General features: G+C 27.1%; 3 protein-coding genes across 10 annotated transcripts; 2 read left to right on the top strand and 1 right to left on the bottom strand.

Moving 5' to 3' along the window:
- Positions 1–183: 183 nt before the first annotated feature.
- Positions 184–5,273, bottom strand: LOC114131983 (uncharacterized). 8 transcript variants are annotated; one of them, XM_027997348.2, is made up of 6 exons: positions 4,923–5,272; positions 4,021–4,187; positions 3,649–3,795; positions 1,324–1,508; positions 504–537; positions 184–405 (listed from the first exon to the last, which is right to left on the bottom strand). In XM_027997348.2, the coding sequence occupies exons 1-6, from the start codon at positions 5,191–5,193 to the stop codon at positions 397–399; spliced, it is 813 nt and encodes a 270-aa protein (XP_027853149.1). In that variant the 5' UTR covers positions 5,194–5,272; the 3' UTR covers positions 184–396. The 8 variants fall into 8 exon arrangements, 7 of the variants coding, with proteins under 7 accessions (XP_027853149.1, XP_027853147.1, XP_050063711.1 ...); XM_027997346.2 differs by having other exon boundaries at positions 504–638; positions 4,923–5,271; XR_007606247.1 differs by having other exon boundaries at positions 341–405; positions 504–628; positions 4,923–5,271.
- A 3,073-nt stretch (positions 5,274–8,346) lies between these two features.
- LOC114131982 (DDB1- and CUL4-associated factor 7) lies at positions 8,347–12,444 on the top strand. Its single transcript, XM_027997343.2, has 9 exons — positions 8,347–8,932; positions 10,266–10,427; positions 10,492–10,633; positions 10,720–10,818; positions 10,991–11,113; positions 11,190–11,313; positions 11,377–11,528; positions 11,598–11,715; positions 11,787–12,444. Exons 2-9 carry the CDS (start codon positions 10,321–10,323, stop codon positions 11,960–11,962), a joined length of 1,041 nt encoding a protein of 346 aa, XP_027853144.1. The 5' UTR covers positions 8,347–8,932; positions 10,266–10,320; the 3' UTR covers positions 11,963–12,444.
- A 1,929-nt stretch (positions 12,445–14,373) lies between these two features.
- On the top strand, positions 14,374–17,594 carry LOC114131990 (uncharacterized). Its single transcript, XM_027997353.2, has 7 exons — positions 14,374–14,933; positions 15,219–15,388; positions 15,449–16,747; positions 16,825–16,988; positions 17,057–17,209; positions 17,269–17,412; positions 17,473–17,594. Exons 2-7 carry the CDS (start codon positions 15,226–15,228, stop codon positions 17,500–17,502), a joined length of 1,953 nt encoding a protein of 650 aa, XP_027853154.2. The 5' UTR covers positions 14,374–14,933; positions 15,219–15,225; the 3' UTR covers positions 17,503–17,594.
- Positions 17,595–22,155: the final 4,561 nt, after the last annotated feature.

Here is a 22,155-nt window from a genome sequence, read left to right on the forward strand (position 1 = left end):
CTTCTTATCACCTGATAATTTTATTTTTAATTTTCTCAGTAAGATCTATACTTTTTTTAAATTAATCAAATGTTTATAAACTTCTACATTTATATTAAAAACAAACTGTAAATACAATAAGATTAGGTAGGTACTAATTGATTGCAACAATCAATTAGTAAAAATTTAAGTACATTTAAAATATTCTGTGTTGTTCGTTTTATTATTATAGGTACTATAGTAAAAATAATTAAAACGTTTTTAAACTAATTTTTTCTTTATCATCTTGCAATATTTTTTTTTGAATATCTCAATTTTGATCTGTCAACGAAAGCCCACCGCAGTCATCATTGTCATCACTTCTACTTTCATTTTCTTCGCTCTACGGCAATTTGACGCACGAACTTCAAAATTTTTTTAAAACGACTGAAACACACGTCATAGACGTCAATGAGTATTTCGACCTGATCCGCAGTACCGGTGGTATGGTTCACGTCAATCCCTAAAAATGTCAGCTCGCGTACCAGATACTTCGTCTCGACAACGGCGGCGCACAGTCTGAAATCCAATTCAAGTGTAATAGGTTCTCAATCGTAAGTGGCGTATTCACGAATGTTGATTTTTCAGGGGTGAATAATTTTGTAAACTCCTTTAAAATACTAAAAATAAATTGTTATCTGCTTTGTTTTTTTGTTTACCAAGGATAAATAATATTTAAAAATACTTGGTAAATATATAAATTTAAGACATACCTACCTAGACATTCACCCCCAATTAACCAACAAAACTACAATTACCTACATATACCTTTAATCTAACACAATCACGACTAATTTGAATAATAAACCATAAGTACCTATCATCAACTAACAATATTTTTTCAAAATGCAATGCGGAGGGTATCTACTATCTCTACAGACTTGTTTATAATGACTGGAAACGTATGTACTTGCAAGTGACATTTCTCGAACATATCATCGAACAGATTATGGATAGTATTTAAGATCGAGATCGAGACTTTAGTATAGCAAAGTGAACAAATATAAACTAACATTTACAAAGATACCACATTAATAAATTAACTACATGAAAAAAAAACTAACTAAAAGAGATTGTTAGGCACTTACCTATTTCCTTAATTTAAAACTATTAATATTCAATAAAGAAAATAAATAAATTTATACCAAATAATAGATAACAATACATAATATACAATATAATCAATTACATGATACAAGCAAGATATTGATATAAGTATATGTATGTATAATTATTACAACAATACTTATATATTTAAGTTAAAAGTAAGAAATGTATTATTATTATATAACATATTATTTTCACCTAAATTGGGTTTCGGATCTTTGTGTGACAACTTGATGATTGGTGTATTGCAAGCATCTTTCTAACCACTGTCGAGTCTTGAGTACTAGACTGGTAAGCACCATCACGGCGAACGCGATTTTGTGTACAGGCACTATGTTCTCGTCACACGGATACCAGTGGCACGTGCTGTTACTACAATATGACTGTCCGTATAGTTTATTAGCTTTTTTATTATGATATGTTATGTCTTATGTAGATCTTAATGTGAAAATGATGGGGAAAAAGTAATTAGAAAATGTCACCGGTATGACTGTATGTGTATAGTAAGTCGTATCTAAAATTTCTTCAAACTAACTACCTATATAGATATGGAACTACCATCTACGAATGAAAATAAAAGGGGAGCTAGTAATTTAACGATAATAATATAATTAGTATTTGGTATTTTATTTTTAATTCGTTCGGTTAGTTTTAACTTGTTTTATTTGTCAGTTAATGAAAATGTATATACAAATGTATGAACAACTCGAAAAAAATATCTTACCTACTTATCTATTTCTTATTTCATATCAAAAAATAAAAATAAAGTTATTAATTACCTAATTGTTATTAATAGCTAGACCTCGTATGTAAGTTTATTTAATTTTTAAATCTATTTCAGATCACATTTTAAGCTAATCGCCTATAGTCAATCAATCATGTATTAAAATTAATATACCAATTTAATTTTTAAAACTTATTTCATTATTCACTATATAACATGATTACATGGATCTCGTAAACATGATTTAGTGACCAATCATTGGTCCATTAAATTTTAGTGAACCATTAAATGAATACATTTTTATGAAACTTGGCAATAAATATATAATTTATACATAGGTACATATTATTTTATTAATATTTTGTATTTTTAAAAACATTTTGTTGTACCTACTTAAAATCAAAATGTTTTGTCAATATTATTTATATATATTGATATAATTTTAAAAAATTTAAAAATAATCTGAAAACCAATTTGGCTTAGTTGGGTATGGGTATATATCCTTCGTAACAACCCAAAAACCTATTTAGATGTTTCGGAGCCAGTTAAAATATTTCTATTAAAGTATCTAGTAAGTTAGTTAAGTCACTATTTCACAACCAATACATTACATTTTCTTTCCTGTTTATACAGACTAGAACTATTTGTTAAAACTTAAAAACATAGCTCAGGTGTATTATAATAAAGGTACATATCAGAAAAATAGTGCTTTCAAACGTATAATTATTTTGTATTCAATTATGTGTTACATTCTGGGATAAAATACCCAAACGTATTATAATCTTAAAATTTCTATAACGCATTTGTAATAGAACAAAAGAATATTTTGTTTAATATTTGAATGGTATTATAAAATAATCATTTTTAAATAGTAAAACAAACATTAAATATATAAGTAGTACCTACGTACACTAGTTCGAGTATAATATAATGATTAATATTTAAATAGTAAAAAAAAATTAATTATATTAGTTTACCTAATCATGTAACACACATTTACACAGAAATCGAATACTAGTCACTAGTCACTAGTGATATGATTATTAAAATTATTTCAAAACTCAATACTAGTGAAGTAAATTACTTATTTAAATTTAAGCTATCATTAAGCAAACCCGCAAACGATTTATACGAGTATAATGGTTACACTTACACAGTTACACGTGCGCTTAAAGCAAATTACATCGGAAGTGAATAGCACTCAATCCAAAATCCACTTTAACTGTATATCGTATCCAAAACGCCAATAATGGATTCTCCACCCAAATTGCATTTATATCTGTAGTTACTAGTTACCTACATAATTACTAGATACCTACTCATTCACAGGTATTCAACTTTCCGCTTTTTGACTTACACAAAGAACACCAAACATGCTTCAAAGCGGCAAGTTATCATAAAATACCATCATTACAAAACTGATTTCCACCTTACAAGACTTTTAACTTTTATCTATAAAGACAATCTCAATTAGCAACCGGTTGTAATCCCGACCAAGGGTGTAGATACTTCCGATAAAATGAGTTTCACTTCCTACAAAGTATACTACCTATACACTGGTAGATAGTGTTAAGTAAACCAAAAGATAAATAATGATTAAATAATCATCCGTTTTTTATACTATATATATTTATATACAATAGAATACAAATATATAAATATATTATGTGAGTCGCTCATAAAGGTATAGGTGCAATACAATCTGACATGGATTGTGAAATAAAGTGAATTCTTACTCACCACTGTTTTATGACATTTAAAGACCACTCGTGTATTACATAATATACCAATTTGCTTACTGGTGAGAGTATCCAATTCAAGTGTTTTGGAAATTTTGTACTCGTTTGCAATTGACACGACTTGTGCACTATAGAGCTATTTGTGCTGTATTCTTCCGTTGACGTATAACTTTCGTCCGATTCAATAATATTTGGTTCAATCACAGGCTGATCATGGTTATTCATAAAGCATTACAATAAATATTGATATAAGATTTTAATTTTAATTTTACATTAAAATGTCTAGTTTTAAATAAAAATAAAATGGATTAAGTAGGTACCTATCTAAAATAATTGTTTTCGTGCCCGTATTTTAACTATTATTAGGTATTATGTAGATATTACTTGTAAATATGTCAAAATTTTACGCTGTAGTCAATAAATCTTACATACCAAAAGTATCGTATTTTTTTCAACACGTTTTACGCAGCTTTCGCTGCTCATCTGTTGGCTCTTATCAGCCATCGATTTAAACGTAACCACCGTGCCCATTAACTGATCACTTGTCTGACTCGAAACACTAACCTTTAGGTTAGTTGATGTGATGTCAGACTGAAATTCTGTATAATGACTATATATTATATAATATGTAATATGCATAAGTAATAAAATACTACTGATTAGTGATTAGGACTACTTTCAGTCTAGCTAGTAAGTGTCAAGTGGTAGCGGTAGCTTACAATATATTCAGATAGGTATTCTAATAAATTTTAGTCAGCAGTACACAACTTTGACATTTAACATCTACGGGAGACGAAATTTAATCTTGTAAGTGTTTTTTTTTAACCGACGGTATATATTAGCTTTTAGAATATATGATAAACCTATTCAAAAATTTGAGTAACAGTACAATTATTAATTAGGTAGGTATGTTATCTTGAAAATATTGTAATTTTCGAAGTTTTGTACTGCATAAAAATTGTGTATTCAAAAATCAATAAAGTACGCCGAAACTTGATAGTATTAACACTTCAAATCTTAAATTAATTAAACTTATGAATAAATATTCATAATTAAAATTTTTTAACTTGCAATTCAAAAAAAAATACATATATATATTATATATATATATATACATACATTTTTTTTTTTTTGATTAATACTTATAATAAATGAAATTGTTATATTTTATTTGACCTTTGGATGAAATAGTGTATTATTAATTATAACACAATATTTGTATAGGTATAAATAGTAAAATTAGTATTTTGTCCATAAGACTATAATAAGCTATTATAGACAATATATTATAGTATAAGTAGGTAGGTGAATGAAAACTTACGAATATTACGTACCCTCGACAATTATAGGTGCTTCTTCAAGTCGCGTATTCGATTTATCTTTATCGATCTCTTTCTCGACCTGATCTTTGGTCTTTATCTTTCGTACACTCAACAAAATTCGATCTCTGCAATCCCATAGTGACGCATCGTCCTGGACGACCGCTTCTCGAGGCTTTCCTATCACTTGATGATCACCCGATACCCCATCACTCAAGTTACTCGTGTGCGACGATTCAGAAGAGTTTCTTATAGCTGGCTTTTTCTTAAACATATTTATAAACATTTTCCACCATACAACAATAATTTTAAAAAATGAGACTTTTTATTTTAATTTAGATATCATTATTTTAACATTTTGTTACTAAGGTAATACTAATAGAGATTAATATATCTAAATTTACTCATTATTCAACAAAAAAATTAATTTATATTAGTAATACTACCGTAAAACTCGTCTAATACTCTAATGTGAAAATTATTGGTGCTAGATATTTTCCCATTAAATATTACAGGTCGTAGAAAAAAATTACTATTTTATTATTTTATAATCACTTATATGGGTATTATTTATTATTAAATTATATCTGCCTACATTTTATTATTAAAATTAAAAATGATTTAATTATATACCTACTATTCTAAATGTTATTTTATCATACTTTTCCAATATTTTTTATTTTGAAACATGACTCATCATTTTAAAATTATACATATTTAAAATTTTAGATTTTAGATTTATTTTTATATTTAAGCTTACCATTCATTCATGTTTTTGTATTTCATTTTTTCTTTTAGATAATCTCAAAAACTACTCGATCGATTTTAATAAATGTTATATCAGTGTATAGATTTCTTTAGACTCGGAGGATGTTTTTAGTTTCTTTTTTTAAACTTATTTATAATACTATATATGTTCATTAACTCACACATGAAGTTTGTTTGGGATTATAAAAATTAAATATTTTTTTTTTTTAATTGCATGATATTTTTTTTATTAATTACAAATTTTGTACTAGTAAACAATTATAGATTATTTCAAATACTTATATATATATATATATTTGATTTTGACTTTTTTTATATTTATTTGAATACCAGGGATCAGAGTTTAAACAAAATAACTCATATTTTAAACAGATTTTTTATTATTATTAATAATGTATATATAATATATATTATATATATATGGTTATAGATAATATTTTACATAATTATACAATGTTACAGAATAAATATATATAAATAAACTAATACTAATGATGTAAGCCCGAGCTTGTTATTAGATAAAGAGTTGTCATTTCAGGACAATATTTATACAAATAAAGTTAATATTTATAAAGAAAAAGTCCTAATAGCTAAATAGCGTATAGCTAGAGGTACCTTCTATACGCTATCAGGACTTTTTAGTTCTGAACTTTACATAACTATAAACAATATCTAAAGAAACGAAAAAAGTAGGTGCCTAGTAAATACAATTGATTATTTTATAGACATATGAATGACAACATTTTATGTAGAATTTTATTCTGAGGTGTATAATTCGGAGAAAAGTCATTAAACTCTTTTTACATGTTTAATATCCCACAAGTTACAGGTAATATTTGTCTTATCAACAGTTGGCCATTTGATTAAAATAGTTTGGATCAAGATAGTCAACAAAAATATTTCTAATTTTTTTGGTATATTTGACAGGAGTCAAGGATGTCATAAACTCTAAATTCTTTTAGGTACATGAGTAAATTAAATTTGGTTATTTTTTATTTTAATGTATTTATTAGTAGTGAATATTATTGGGTTATATTGTAAAATACTCTAGACAGTCTAGCAGGTGAAATGCCCAAAATTGTGTAATTTCTTTTTATATAATTATAATACAACATTTAAAAAAGTACATATTTTTTTTTTAGATTTTGAATGAAGTGATATAAATGTATTGATTTTGCAATGATGTGTTTTTATTTTGTTTTTGTGTGTGTACAGCATTTTTAATTTGTCGTAATAATACTTCAATTTCAAACTTCGGTGGTGGTTTCCGATGGCAAAGTGAATATCCTTGATGCATTATAGAGGTCAAAAGTAAGAATTTTTGAACAGTTTTTTAAAAAAAATGAGAGACTTGAAGTCGTAGATACTTGAAAATTTCACCAGTTATTTTATTCTTTAGACTGACATTTTCTTTACATAATTTAATTTTCGAAATATTTCGCTTATTTTAATGCTATTTATAGGCATTTGAAATATTCGTTTTTATTTATTTATTTTTTTTTTTATAAATATCGTTAAAATTTTTTTGTCAAAATACTTGAAAATTTAATGCATAAATCCTCATAAGTTAGTCTTATAGTGATTCAAAAGCTATAAGAATACATAGGCACAATTATTATTTTTATTCGTGTTTGAAGTTCAAATATTGACAACAATTCGTTAAAATCATGAATATTTACAAATTATTTTGTAGGTATAGTTTATAAAAACGTTTGTATACTCGTAAGTAGCTAAGAATTGAAAATTTAATACAAATTTTTCAAAAAGTTTGGCTTACGATAATTTATTATAAAATAACTGAAATTTCACCACCCACTGGAAAATATCCTAGGCTGACAAATCGGTATACAGACAATCGGTCCCCTCAAAAAAATGTCGTATGTGGATGATTGGTCCCCTTCATAATTTTATACTCGGAAAATTAGTCCAGGCGACATAGTCCGCCATTCAAAATATTATATAGGTACTTATATAATTAAATATCTAAAGATTATTCCTTATAGAAACAACTGTATCTGCTATAGTGCTATTTATTTTGGTCTTTGAACAATATTCATCAACCATTTTTATAAAAAATAACAATAATATGTGTTGTTATTGCAGAATCTAAATAGGTACACATTTCAGCCATGTACTTATTAAAAATATATAGGTATTGACATTACTGTATTCAATAAAACACTCGTAGATAATAGATATTATATTATATTATATTATAGTCTTGTCATCACGACCGCGCTACTAAAATCCGATTGAAAAACGAGCAGGAGATTATGTCCGTAGCTGCTAAATAGCCACATTTTGTCCATTTTCATTTTTGAGTAAAATACTAACCTAACCCCCCTCCCCCGGGAATATCGATATCAGTATGCCTGTATAACGCCATGTCCCCAAAACATCGAATGAAACATAGGTAAAATCGCAGTAGGTACCTATTAGTACAGAATAGTTGAGATCTATTAAAATCCGCATTTCGGTCCAGACGTTTCTCCCGATCGGCGCACGGAACGATTGCGTGCGGAAATGCGCAGTCGCCGCATTACGCGGTCGCGCGTTCGTCCGGTCGATAATCGATAGCGAGCCAGCCACCTCCACCGCTCACCGCCAACGAGACGTCTCTTGCCTCCAAAAACTCGACAAAAGCCGCGCACCGATCCGCCACCGGTCACCGCCACCATAGCGTATCGTAGCGGCGTTTGTTTACGTTTCCAATATCATTTATATCACCAACAACTATTGTTGTTGTTGTTAAAATATTTACTCATCTGGTGGCGGTCCGAGTTACAGTCAATTTTTTTTTTTTTTTTTCCATTCGTTTTCACCACTGTCGTCGACTATTTACGCGACGCGTACGACAATAATTTTTCGTTTGGTCGACATTTCGACGACGCCGCCGCCACCGACGCCGCCACTGCCACCACCACCACCACCACCTCCACTTCCGTCTTCACCGCACCGCTTACTCCGCCCGACCACCCACCGAAACACGACTGTTGTCCGCTTTGGTTATCAGTAAAACGCGGCGTCTCTCGCGTCGCGACGGACACTACTGGTGAGCGGCCGATGATAAATAGTACGAAACTACGAACCTCGCTCGTTCTTGGACGTGAGCACGACATGCAAGTGCCGAGTCGCCGACGGTGAGTGAGTAACAATAACGGACGCGCGCCATGCACGACAGCGGACGACGGACATCTGACCGGCGTTGAGGAGCACCGACTGTGTCTGAAGTGGAGTCAGTGAATTGCACTACAGCTGTAAGTAAACTACGGCCGACGGTCCGCCGTATTTTCGTATTCGGTTAAGTCTCTCGAATGGCCAAGTCTCCTATGATAATATTGTGATGTAGGTTCTCTGTAGATATCCGCGCTTAAGAGTTCATACGATAATCATGTAATCACATCATGTAATGATAGGACATTTTCTCAATACAATCGGATACAGTAGGTAGATTTTAATTTATAAATTACATTGGATGATAGCGAGTAGTTGGTATAACATGACTTCTGTAACAGCGCATTGCTGTTTATTTTATGTCGATTATGTTATTTTTTTCTGTCGTCACAGTGTCATGGCTAGTGTGTCGATTAAACTATGAATGATAATGTATAATATCCGATATCCTATAATTTTTGTTTTTAAAAAAAAAAAATGTGTTACTTGCAATTTGACCTACAAATGAAAATTACTTACCTAAATTATTAATTTTAAAAAACATTCAAGACAATTTGTGTTCAAACTTTTCTATATTGTTTTATAAGTGTTACCTACCTATTTACTTTTTTTTTTTTTATAATTAAAAGACTAAAATCAATTGTAGTATAACTTATGTGGACACTGTTAGAAAACAGGTTTTTGCTCAGGTTTTTGGTCTACAGTAATATATCAGTAATTAGGCAATTGAACAATCAATAAACATTATGAATATTATTATTATTATTATTAGGTAATTTTATAAAAGCATTATAATATATATACCTGTATATAAAATATAAATATGATAAATAAAAAAAATATTTTACAATTTAGTTAATATGCTATCAACAATTTCTCAAATATCCAGTTGTTAGTGAAGTAATCTAGTGTTGGAGCTGCTAATCATATTTTTATCGTTATTTTCGGATCCAGCCATAATTTGTCTATGTTTTAAGTATTTACGACTGTTGAGAATCCACTCAATTTCTCTGATTATTTTAGCCGATATCATTTAAGCATTTATATGTTGTTCACTTGTCAGAATGAACTAAGGAAGGATTACACTTTTACTAAAATATTGGAGTTAATGTGTTTTGGTTCTATCTTTGTACGTATAAATATTGACTGTTAGAATTATTTTTTTCTTTATGCAGGTACAAAATAGTATAAGTACCAGCATTAACCTTAACCTTTTTGTAATACTTAATAGAACAGCAGCCCTTAAGCAACAAATGTAGTAATTGCTTTTAAGTCCTCAGACAATAATGAAGTGTTGCCTATTAACAATATTTTATTTTTAAATTCATAAAAATTTTAACTTGGTTTTATAAAAATATCTCATTCTATGGTGTTAAGATATTTCTCTACCTTAATTTAATAACATTATGTTATTAGGTGTGTATCTTTGTTTATTGTATACATTTTTCGTGGACAATTGATAATTCTCAAAATGGCAGTTCACGGTTCTACACCTAAGCGTAAAGAAATTTACAAACACGAGGCACCATGGCCACTATACAGTATGAACTGGTCTGTACGACCTGACAAAAGATTTCGGTAATAATCAGGCATTAATCAATTACTATGAATTTGTTTAATATTAATTTAAATTTTTTTTTAGCCTGGCAATTGGGAGCTTTGTTGAGGAATACAATAATAAAGTACAAATCGTGTCATTAGATGAAGAAGTATCAGAATTCAGTCCTAAAAGCACTTTTGATCATCCGTATCCAACAACAAAAATTATGTGGATTCCCGATAGTGTATGTGTTGCTTATTATACCATGGATGTTTTTCACTTTTTAATGATTATTAATAAGTTTCTTATCATGTTTTGTTTACATTATAGAAAGGAGTATTTCCCGATTTATTAGCTACAAGTGGTGATTATTTACGAATTTGGAGAGCAGGTGAACCAGAAACAAGACTGGAATGCATTCTTAATAATGTGGGTATTCAAACTTTAAATTATTTGTTTCATTTCATGTTCTTAATGTTTAAGTTATCAATAATACATTTTCATAAAGGTTCTAAATTAAATAAAAATTTCAAAAATGTACTTAAACTGTCTTTTTGTTTATTGTAATATTTAAATATTCCTTTTTTTATTATATTACTAGAACAAGAATTCAGACTTTTGTGCTCCATTAACATCATTTGACTGGAATGAAGTTGATCCAAACTTAATTGGTACATCAAGTATAGATACTACATGTACAATTTGGGGTCTTGAAACAACTCAGGTAATTTTATAACAATATTTAATTGGTAAAAATTATTTAACATTTGTTGGGTAACTTTTTTAAAATATATTTTTAGATTGTTGGGCGAATTAATTCTGTTGCGGGTCATGTTAAGACTCAACTTATTGCCCATGACAAAGAAGTATATGATATAGCCTTTAGTCGTGCTGGAGGTGGCCGTGATATGTTTGCTTCAGTTGGTATGAAAACACATTATTCAAATGTATTTATTGTTATCTAAAACCTTATTTATTCTTTTACAGGAGCTGATGGTTCGGTTAGAATGTTTGATTTACGGCATTTGGAACATTCTACAATAATTTATGAAGATCCTCAACATTCTCCATTACTCAGGCTTGCATGGAACAAGCAAGATCCAAATTATCTCGCTACAGTTGCTATGGATGCATGCGAAGTAAATTATATTTTTCATAAATTTTTACATTTATTTGTGTATTTAATACATTATAAATTTTGTTTAAAGGTCATTATATTGGATGTCAGAGTTCCTTGTACACCTGTTGCTAGATTAAACAATCATAGGGCATGTGTTAATGGAATTGCATGGGCTCCACATTCATCTTGCCATATATGCACTGCTGGTGTGTATAATATGATATTATATGTTTCTTTATTTTGTGTATGACAATTTTAACCACTGTTTTATTTTCAGGTGATGATCACCAGGCCCTTATATGGGATATCCAACAAATGCCTAGGGCTATAGAAGATCCAATCTTGGCATATACAGCAGCAGAAGGTGAAATCAATCAAATTCAATGGGGTGCCACTCAACCAGATTGGATCGCTATTTGTTATAATAAGTCGTTGGAAATACTACGAGTGTAGTAATACTGTTGGACTATTAATGTTGTAATTACATTATTATATATATTATTTTATATTTTTATCAATTTTTTTTCATATCAATCCAAATTATTTGACTCAGATGTTATTAACAAGATTTACAGTTTTATTTGTTACACATGATTTATAAGAGACCGTGATTTATTTTTGTTTTATTATTATTATTTATTTTTTTTTTTTGAATTATATTATTCTAATGATTTTTTACAACATAGTCCAATGCATTGTATTATTAAAAACTTAAGTATATAATGTATTTCATTAACAGCCCGCCGGTAGATGATTTTTAGCCTGTATTTATAATAAAGAAGAATACTCTTATATAGTAATAAAATGTATTGTAGAATTTCGACATTTGATTTTACAATTGTTGTAAGCCAGCAAAATAATTATAATAAAAATGACATATATTATAAATTCATTTTAGATTTTGAACGGAGTGATTAATGTATTAATTTTACAATGATGTGTTGTTTTTTTTTTTATACGATGACTTGTCGAAATAATGCTTTAATTTGAAACTTTAGAGGTGGTTATTGGTAGCAAATTGAATATCCTTGGTAAATTTTTGAGGTCAAAAGAAAAAAGTTTTCAGCAATTTTCAAAAGCCTTCAAGAAAAACCACAAAAAGAGATGGAAAATGGGAATTTTCATGCTAAACCAGTTTTCAACAAAATCAATTTTTTTATATTAGGGTAAATCAAAATCGAAAATTGAAAATTTCACTAAATGTTCGTACAGTGAAACTTCTATTTAATAAGATCTCACGGGAAACAAAAAAAAAGTATTGTAGAGAAATTTGTTAAATAGAATTAACACATAATTAATAATGCGTGATTATAATTCTCAAAAATTGTTTGTTAAATGGAAGTTTCACTGTGTTAGCGATATCTATATACTGTTATTTTCAATTTTTCTAAGTACTTTTGTTTGAAATGTTAAAATTTAACACATCCATTGTAGTGACCTATTTTATGTTCGAGATCTACTCGATACCTACTGTACAGCAGTGTTACCCACTTGACCACCTTTTATTTTTAATTTGATGATTTAATTATTCAAAAAATTTGTATATATTAGATTTTAATTTTAAAAATAGGTATTGTGTTTATAAATGTTTTAATTTATTTTATTAAAACCTATATGTTTTTAATTAAATTTAAATTATGTTTTAATTAACGCTTAAAAGATATTTATATTTAAATAATAAAAAGGGCAGCTTTTTTATTATTTAAGTACTGGTATCTAATACATTTCTGTTTAAGTAAATATTATTATGTACGTTTATTAATTCAAAATTTGTAAATATTTACCAAGTATCAGTAATATTAATTTCTTTTTGATAATTGTGTGAATTTTATTTTTAAATTTTTTATGGTATATTTAATTTTTGCTAATTGCATTTGTATAAAACCGGAATAATTAATTTTAATATTATTATACAATGTGGTGTCAATGTAAATAATGCAACAATTACTTGAGTAACCCACTGTTATAGTTTTAAGTATAATAAATAAATAATTATTTACTAGTAACATATAAGCTATTAATACTTAAATACAACTGTTTAATAATAATAATATAGAACATTTAAATGTTTAAATCCTTTTTTTATAATTATCAACTGTGCACATTAATTAATATTTCATTATTTTTAACTGTGCGTGTTTAAATTAAATTATACTAATGGATAATAATACTAGGTATGTTTTCCAATATAATTAAGTGATAAAAAATAACTTACATAGGTACATACATTACATATTATAAATTTATAAGAAAGTAAATAGAATAAATTTCACACATCCTAATAGATCATATGAGAAATAAATAAAAAAATAAAATTGATAATTATACTATTTTATGCATTTCTGTAAATGATATACTTGTTTGAAATCTCACAATGTCGTTTATTACAATTTATATTTTCAGTAAAATTACTGTTAGTAGTCAAAAATGTTCATGTTGGTTGATTAAAAAATTATAAACTGTTCAATATAAAATATAATGTGTTAAAATAGTTCAATACAATTAACACTAAAAATATATTTTATACACCTTAATGTCAAACTACTATAATTATTATACATTCATAGTAAATATACATTTTTTTAATAAGAAATCTGTGTATTTTGGTATGTTTTATTCATTTTTAGTGACAGCTCGTACGCAAACATTACGCATTCTTCACATGTATACAGTATGTTCACCAATTTAGAGGACACTGAATTTCTAGGCCGAATTTTTTTTTAAAAAACTGGTGGTTTATAAATACACATTTTTTGATACATTTCAAATTTTTTTTAAATTTTAGTCTGCGCATGCTCAGTAAAAACTTTTTTTTTGAATAGCAATACTATGGTAAAATTAAATATATAAAATAATATATTAATACGTTTACATATATCTAATATGATTATACTAATTTTTATTGTTGCATTTGCATTGTAATAAAAGTGATTAATGGCCAACTAAAGGACTTTAGAATGTTGTTTATTATATTTATTTATCCATGACGGTTAAATTGGTTCCAAAGAGATTGTAGTGCCGAAAGAGTAAATGTGTTATCTACGTGAGATAAATTGGTCACAGAGATAAGAAAAAAAAACAAAAACCAACGAACGCTTCCCCGCAGTAAGGCATTTGGCTGGCTTATCATAAAAAAACGTTATCATAATTTTAAATTGTTACCCATAACCACAGCAACAAAAATCTCTTAGCGACCATCACCTGAACCTAAACTAAGTTTATTTTATGAAAATTTTCAATGGTAATTGTGTAATTTTTGTTCAAATTTAATAGTTATTTTTTTGATTGTTTTGACTAGTTAATACTTTATACAGTTTTTGATTGACATTTTACAAATTAAAACGTACGCGTAAATATGTATTGCATAACAATAATTAAAACGGTCGAATAAAATCATCTGATACCTTTCAACTTAGCCAGAAGTGTATGTATTTTTTTTTATATTTTTATTGTTAAACATTTGATCAGTGTTATAAATAATACCAATTTTAATTGCTTTGTATTAAATAAAAATTTTAAAATGCTTTGGATACCAAATAAAATAACCATTTATATGTTTACATTCCCTAAGGTAACATTTACATTGTGATGACACAATTAATTAATGATTTATCAAAATAATTATGAAAACAAATGATTTTGAATTTTTATCTACCTAATTAGCCATATCAAAATAAAAATAAATCTATTTCTTTTATTAATATTGTAGAATAAAAATGTCTGAAGGAAGATTTCCATCTAATCATCGTTTACCTCCAGTGGCCTCAACACCGCAAAGAAATCAATTGGCAACTGCTGAAACACCTTCTGTTCCTCATTTACTTACATTTCACCCTCCTGAAAATTATCATCAGCTATCTTTAGGATTTGCTAAACAAGGTAAATAATTAATTGAATTAATCATTGACAAGTGTTAAGTTTATTCTTATCGGATTATAGATATGGCTACTTACAGAAAAACATCATATGCTTCATTGCACAATGTTGATGGATTACAGATGCACAAACCTCAACATACTCCTGTAATCGATAGATGGATGGATTCAAGAAATAATATGCCACCATCATCTAGACCTGGTTTGACATCACCTAGTTCAGCTTATTCTGTGAATGTATCGTCTAGTTTCTTATTATCTAGAACTGTTGAATTTGATCCTACTAAACATAAAAAAGAATCTGAACAAATATCTATAGATTTGATTGCAAATAATAAAAAATATGAAAGTTTTCCTTATAAACGAGAAAAAGATCAAGTAAATAATCAAATAAATTCAACTAAAATAGGAACTATTGAGGCTATGAGTGTTATAGCACCGAATCCTGATAAATTTATTAACTCTGAAGTCAGATGTGATGTCCCAGATAGTATAAGTATTCAAAATGTAAAAAGTGTTAATACTGAAGATTATGAAAACAAATTTAGTAAACAAAATAATAGCATTGCATGTGATGAACAAATGTTAGAAGCCAAAGTTCTAACAAATGAGTCTGAGAAACAATCTGTTATTAAAATTATGAAACCAATAAAATCACCATCACCATCAATGATGAGGGCGGAATTTGTAGAAAAAATACTTAAATCACCATCTCCTATACCAGGGATAGAACATGATAAATCTGAGGACTTTATACCATCAGAAAATTTTTCAAAACAAAAACATGATACACATTCTCAATTTCTTAAAGAAGAAAACAAATTAGAAGAATTATTAGGTGGAATCATTACACCAACTACTATATCTGATCAACAAATAATGACTGAAAATAAATCTAAATCAATCATTCCTGCAAAAAGGCCCTATAATAAAAATAAAAAACAATCAAAAAAAATTAAAAAAAATTTACCTGTAGCTGTAAAATTGAAAAAACAAAAACATGATACACATTCTCAATTTCTTAAAGAAGAAAACAAATTAGAAGAATTATTAGGTGGAATCATTACACCAACTACTATATCTGATCAACAAATAATGACTGAAAATAAATCAAAATCAATCATTTCTGCAAAAAGGCGCTATAATAAAAATAAAAAACAATTTAAAAAAGTTAAAAAAAATTTACCTGTAGCTGAAAAATTGAAAACAGTTGTTGAACCACCTACTAAGAAATATAAAGGTCCATTGGTAAGAATCAATGGGGGTAACATAGAAAATCCAACAAATTTTGTAATAATTAATCGAAATGCTCAAGATGATAAGGATTCATTAGATGGTCGAAATATTAATCGAAATACTTTCAGTAAGTTATATTTTAAAAATTTAATAAATTGTTGTTTTTTAAAATAACTTAATATTTATTGTATAATTTTTTGAAAGCATATAAATTTGGCGATTGCAATGGTGAAGAAAAACCTGATGTGAACAATTTAGAAAGCGGTGATTGGAAATGTGTATACTGTTCACAAGGACCTAATGTAAGAAACATTGTCCAAGATCCTTCCGGAGATCTTTTTGGTCCTTATTATGTCAGGAAACCAAAGGTTGTAAAGTCAAATTATAATCACTTTATATTATTGAACACATTATACGGCTAAAATGTAATTTTCAGAAAACTATGCATAATTTAAATGATAATGATACCTCAAAAACATATATTGAGGTATGGACTCATGAAAATTGTTTAGTTTGGGCATCTGGTGTTTATATGGTTGGAGATAAGATTATTGGGTTGGAAGATAGTGTGAGAGATGCAACAAATACTGTGAGTATTTTTTAAAATATAAAAATTATAGATTATAATAAAAACATGTTTTTACTTAGATTTGTAGTTATTGCGGTGTTAATGGTGCTAGTATTGGATGTACAGCACGTCACTGCAAAATGTGTGCACATTATAATTGTGCTATACATTTTGGTTGGTTTCTAAATAGTCAGAATCACATGACTACATGTAATAAACATAAGGTAATTTTGTAATTTTAATTTCTGATTAGGTTTTTTTAATTAATATATTTATTTTTACAGAATTCTCCCCTGGGAAGAAGTTGTCATTAATGGAGCTTTTTTACTTTATGTATTATTTTTATTCAAAAAATAGGCTTTTGAAGTTTTTTTTTTTATTCTCTATTGTATTATGGTTAGAAAATCATTAGCCTTATTATGAACTTACAAAAATTGACCATTAAGTATTTTCTTATTTATATATTGTTGTATGTGTATGCGTTTGTTCCAACACGCGATCAAACTATCATAGAACTGGATGTCCAAGACACTATTGTAATATATTTATCTTTTGTCTAATATCTATTTTGTAATTGTAGACAGTCAAAAATATTATGTTCCAATAGTAGTTAAAATTCATGATCAGTCCACATTAGCACACGAGCTGTAAATCAATCATGGAACAGTTGGCAACTAATCCCAAAATCTGTGTTGGAACAAACCTAATGTTTGTTAATTTATTTATGTATTTTAATTTATTATAATTTTATAAAATTGTGTAGTTTTATAAAGTGAAGAAGAAATGAATTAATAAAACCACTGCAGTATACAATAATAAAGTTTTTTTTAATAAAGAATATTCAAATACCTATGCCTATTATTTTAGAGATTTTAGAGCAAAATTACTCCATTGTAGTCTATGTAGTGTGACAGTTTTGGTACATTAACTATACAAAAACATGGACAAAGTAAATCTTGTCTAATTATATATTTTAATCAAATTTTTTATAAATTGTATTGTTTTATTTATTTATTTTTTACTTTATCCTTAATTGTTTTGGTTTTATATAATTGTATACGTTAAGAGCAACATACATATTGGTATTTATTAATATTTATTATCTATTATTATAATTGTCATTACTAAATTAATATTTGAATTTTCTAAGATATTATATTCTTAATAAATATCTGTTGCACTGTGATAACTGACATAATTAGTTTTAAATGTAATAATAATTTTTAAATTGCAATTTAAAAATTGTCAACTTGAAATAGGAAATTTTTATTTTAGAATTGGGTAATAAATAATTATTTAAATAGTTTCGTTGAATAATAAGCAAGATGATTAGTTTTGATATGTATATGTCTTATGGCTGGGGGTCATTCTGTTAATTTGTCCGACACCAAGAATGTTACCATTTGAGACAGCGATTGTTTATAGCAACTGGTTGTTATAGCAACCGGTTGCTATGTAAAAATAAATGTATAAAAAAAAATAATAACAAAAAAATATATATATATTATATTATTAGTTAAATCTAACTACTTTTAACTATTTTTTATTTTTTTTTTATTTTTTTTTTTATTCTAATACCAAATTGATATTGACATTCTTATGTCAACTATATTCAGTAGAAACAAGACATATACATGTATACAAAATTTTTAAGTAAATTAGTTTATAAAATAAATTCTTTAATAATAAATACATTTTATTATAACAACCGTAAATTTAAAATAAAAGTACATGCCCTGATTTATGATGCTCCTGCTAATTCTTTTTTACTTCACACTAAAGGGCACACTGGATATAATAGTTGTTATAAATGTGTTACTGAAGGTGAATATGTGAATAGTAGGATATATTTTCCTATTGAGGTAGACAAAAATCAAATTCTTCAACTTGATTATCTGCATACCGACTTTGATTTTCTAGTAAGTTATATTTAAATAGTTATCAGCTATCTGATTCAATTTTCAGCACAATACATAATTTTGACATCCTGAAATATGTTGCATTAGATTATATGCATCTTGTTTGTTTAGGTGTGGTTAAAAAATTAATTATTTTATAGAGAGAAGACCCTCTTCGCACAAGAATACCTTTTAGAAAAATCAAATGTATATCTGATTACCATATATTATTTAAAACTAGTACACCCAATGATTTTACAAGAAAACCAAGATCACTTATTGTCTATTGATGTTCAACATTGAAAATTAGTACAATTTTGTACATTTTTATTATATTATACTGGCCCTATAGTGCTAAAAAAGTATTTGTCCGATGAAATATATACTAATTTTTTATTCTTGCATGATGCAATTTCAATTCTTATTAACCCAGACTTAGTAAAGTCAAATGATTATATTAGCTATGTAAATGATTAACTTCAACGTTTTATTCTGAGTTTTCAAAATATCTATGGAAAAGAATATTTCTCACAATATTCATAGTCTTATCCACTTAGCAGAAGATGTGCGAACATATGGTGCATTAGATATATTTGGAGCATTTAGATTTGAAAACCATATGGGAAAATTGGAATAAATGATTCGCAAAGCAGATGAACCCCTACAACAGTTGACCAAACGATTTTCTGAATTAGAAAATATTGAATCAAATAGAACATATTTAAATAATAAGTCAAAACTGACCAACTCTGTACACTTGAAAAACAAACATACAAAAGGTCCTTTACTAACACAGTTTAATATTATTAATTTACCTATGAATCAGTACAAACAAATTATGATACCAGATAAATTATCAACTCACTGTGATATTGTAGAAAGGTAAAATTAAACTATGAAACCGATGGTAATAATTTCAGGTGTATGAGATCAATACTGAGTGTTTTATTAAAGAAACTAGTAGGATGTGTTAAATACACACAACATTACAATAAAAAACAATGTTTTTCAATTTTTTAAAACTTCAAATAAACCTATTATGCATTAAGTCTATTCTGTTTATGGCATTGATATAATTTTCCACTGTGTTGGGTTTTCTTGTTTTATACCTGGTGTATTTGTCGATTGGTCCTGCTTTAATTCAAATATCTGAATTGCTAATACTTTCCCTGATTGCAATATTATAACCACAATAAATACTTACATAATTTAACCTCAGTGAACTTTTTACAGGAATATTTTTACCTGTATACTATTCTAAAAAGTCATGGAATACTGGATTTTGAAGTTTATTCCTTAGTGTATTAAGTTATATTAAGGTTGTACAAATATCATCATTAATTTTATCATATTTAGATATTGCATGTAATAAAAATATCAAATTTTGTTATCGTTTTAAAGTACTGACATGTAAATTGGTGTCATCATGTTATATTTGAAATTTTGTTGTTACATAATTGACAATACATTAACAGCATCATCCATTGAAACATGTTGTGATTGATTTTAAAGTGCAGTGCAATTCATTATCTTAGTAAAATAAAAACACTGCTGCAAAATTTAAATGTTTTCAAAGTTGATCACGAAACAATGTTTAAAAAAAAATTAAAGTGGCTCGTTATGTACAAATTATATGTAATAAAGGAATTATTGTACTAAGAAAACTGATAGAAATTGTTATTGATGACTGTACTAAATGGTAGATGTGATTAATGTGTAAAGTATTACAGTATAATAGATAATATATTTAAATATTTTATAATATAAGATTAAATATACCATTATCCTTAAATATATGTGCTATAAACTTTTCTATACATTATTTACTAAACAAATTGGAGATATTTCTTACAACCAAGGCCGTAGCTAGGGGGGGGGGGTTCAGGGTTCAACCCCCCCCCCCGAAATTTTTTTTGAAATAAGACTGAATAGTTAAAATTTCATATTTTATTACATAATATAACATATTTATAAATTAACTCCCCCCCAAATATTTTTCTGGCTACGGCATTGCTTACAACGATTTAACTACATAATCCCAGTAAAAATATGAAAATTCATACAATTTCGAACTATAGTTATTACTAATAAATTTGACTGTTATTAATATAAATGTTGTTTTTTGAAATGTTTATTTGTTATCTCATGTATAGCTATTTTTATATGCATTAATATAATTTTAAACCAATTAAAATTAAGGTATAATATAAACATTTTGAATTATATGATACATATTTGAACAAATTAATTGAATAGTTACAGTATATTATAATGCAATATATATTAAATGTTTTAAGTATTCAAATATTTTAGTTAGTAAAAATGATGAAAAATATATTTTGTTTTAAATTCCCATAAACAACATAAAAAAATATAATATGTGTGTATTTAATATTATTAATGTAATAATTGATTTTTTTCTTATTGATTGATTTGATTTTTTTAGATTCTGAACGAAGTGATGAATGTATTGATTTTACAATGGTGTGTGTTTTTTTGTTTTTGTGTCTGTGTACAGCATAACTAGTCGAAATAATGCTCCAATTTCAAACTATGGGGGTGGTTTCCGATGTAAAAGTGAATATCCTTGGTGCATTATACAGGTAAAAAGTTAACATTTTCCAACAGTTTTCAAAAAAATCGAGAAAAACAAAAAAAAAAATGACGGAAAAACGGCAATTTTTACGCAAAACCAGTTTTCGACCAAATCGATTTTTTTTATGGTTGTAATTCAAAAACTAATCACTGAAAATACTTGAAATTTTCACCAAATGTTAATGTCAGTAGTATCTGTATATAGTTAAATTTTCAAAAAATGTTGACTTTTTTTGAGTTATTTATAGACCACTGAAATTTTCGATTTTTTTTGAGAAATTTTTTTTTTAAAGTGTCGATAAAAAATTTTTGAATGACCAAAAAGTTTTGAAAATTTAATACAAGGTTCCTTATGAGTTGTTTTTATTGTAGTTAAAAAAAATTAAAAATCGTTAGTCACAATTTTTTTTTATACGAGTTTATAGTTCAAATTTTTACGAAATCTGTCGAAAACGCGAAAATTTGCAAGTAATT

This window comes from Aphis gossypii, chromosome X, assembly GCF_020184175.1.
Source record: "Aphis gossypii isolate Hap1 chromosome X, ASM2018417v2, whole genome shotgun sequence".
NCBI lineage: Eukaryota > Metazoa > Arthropoda > Insecta > Hemiptera > Aphididae > Aphis > Aphis gossypii.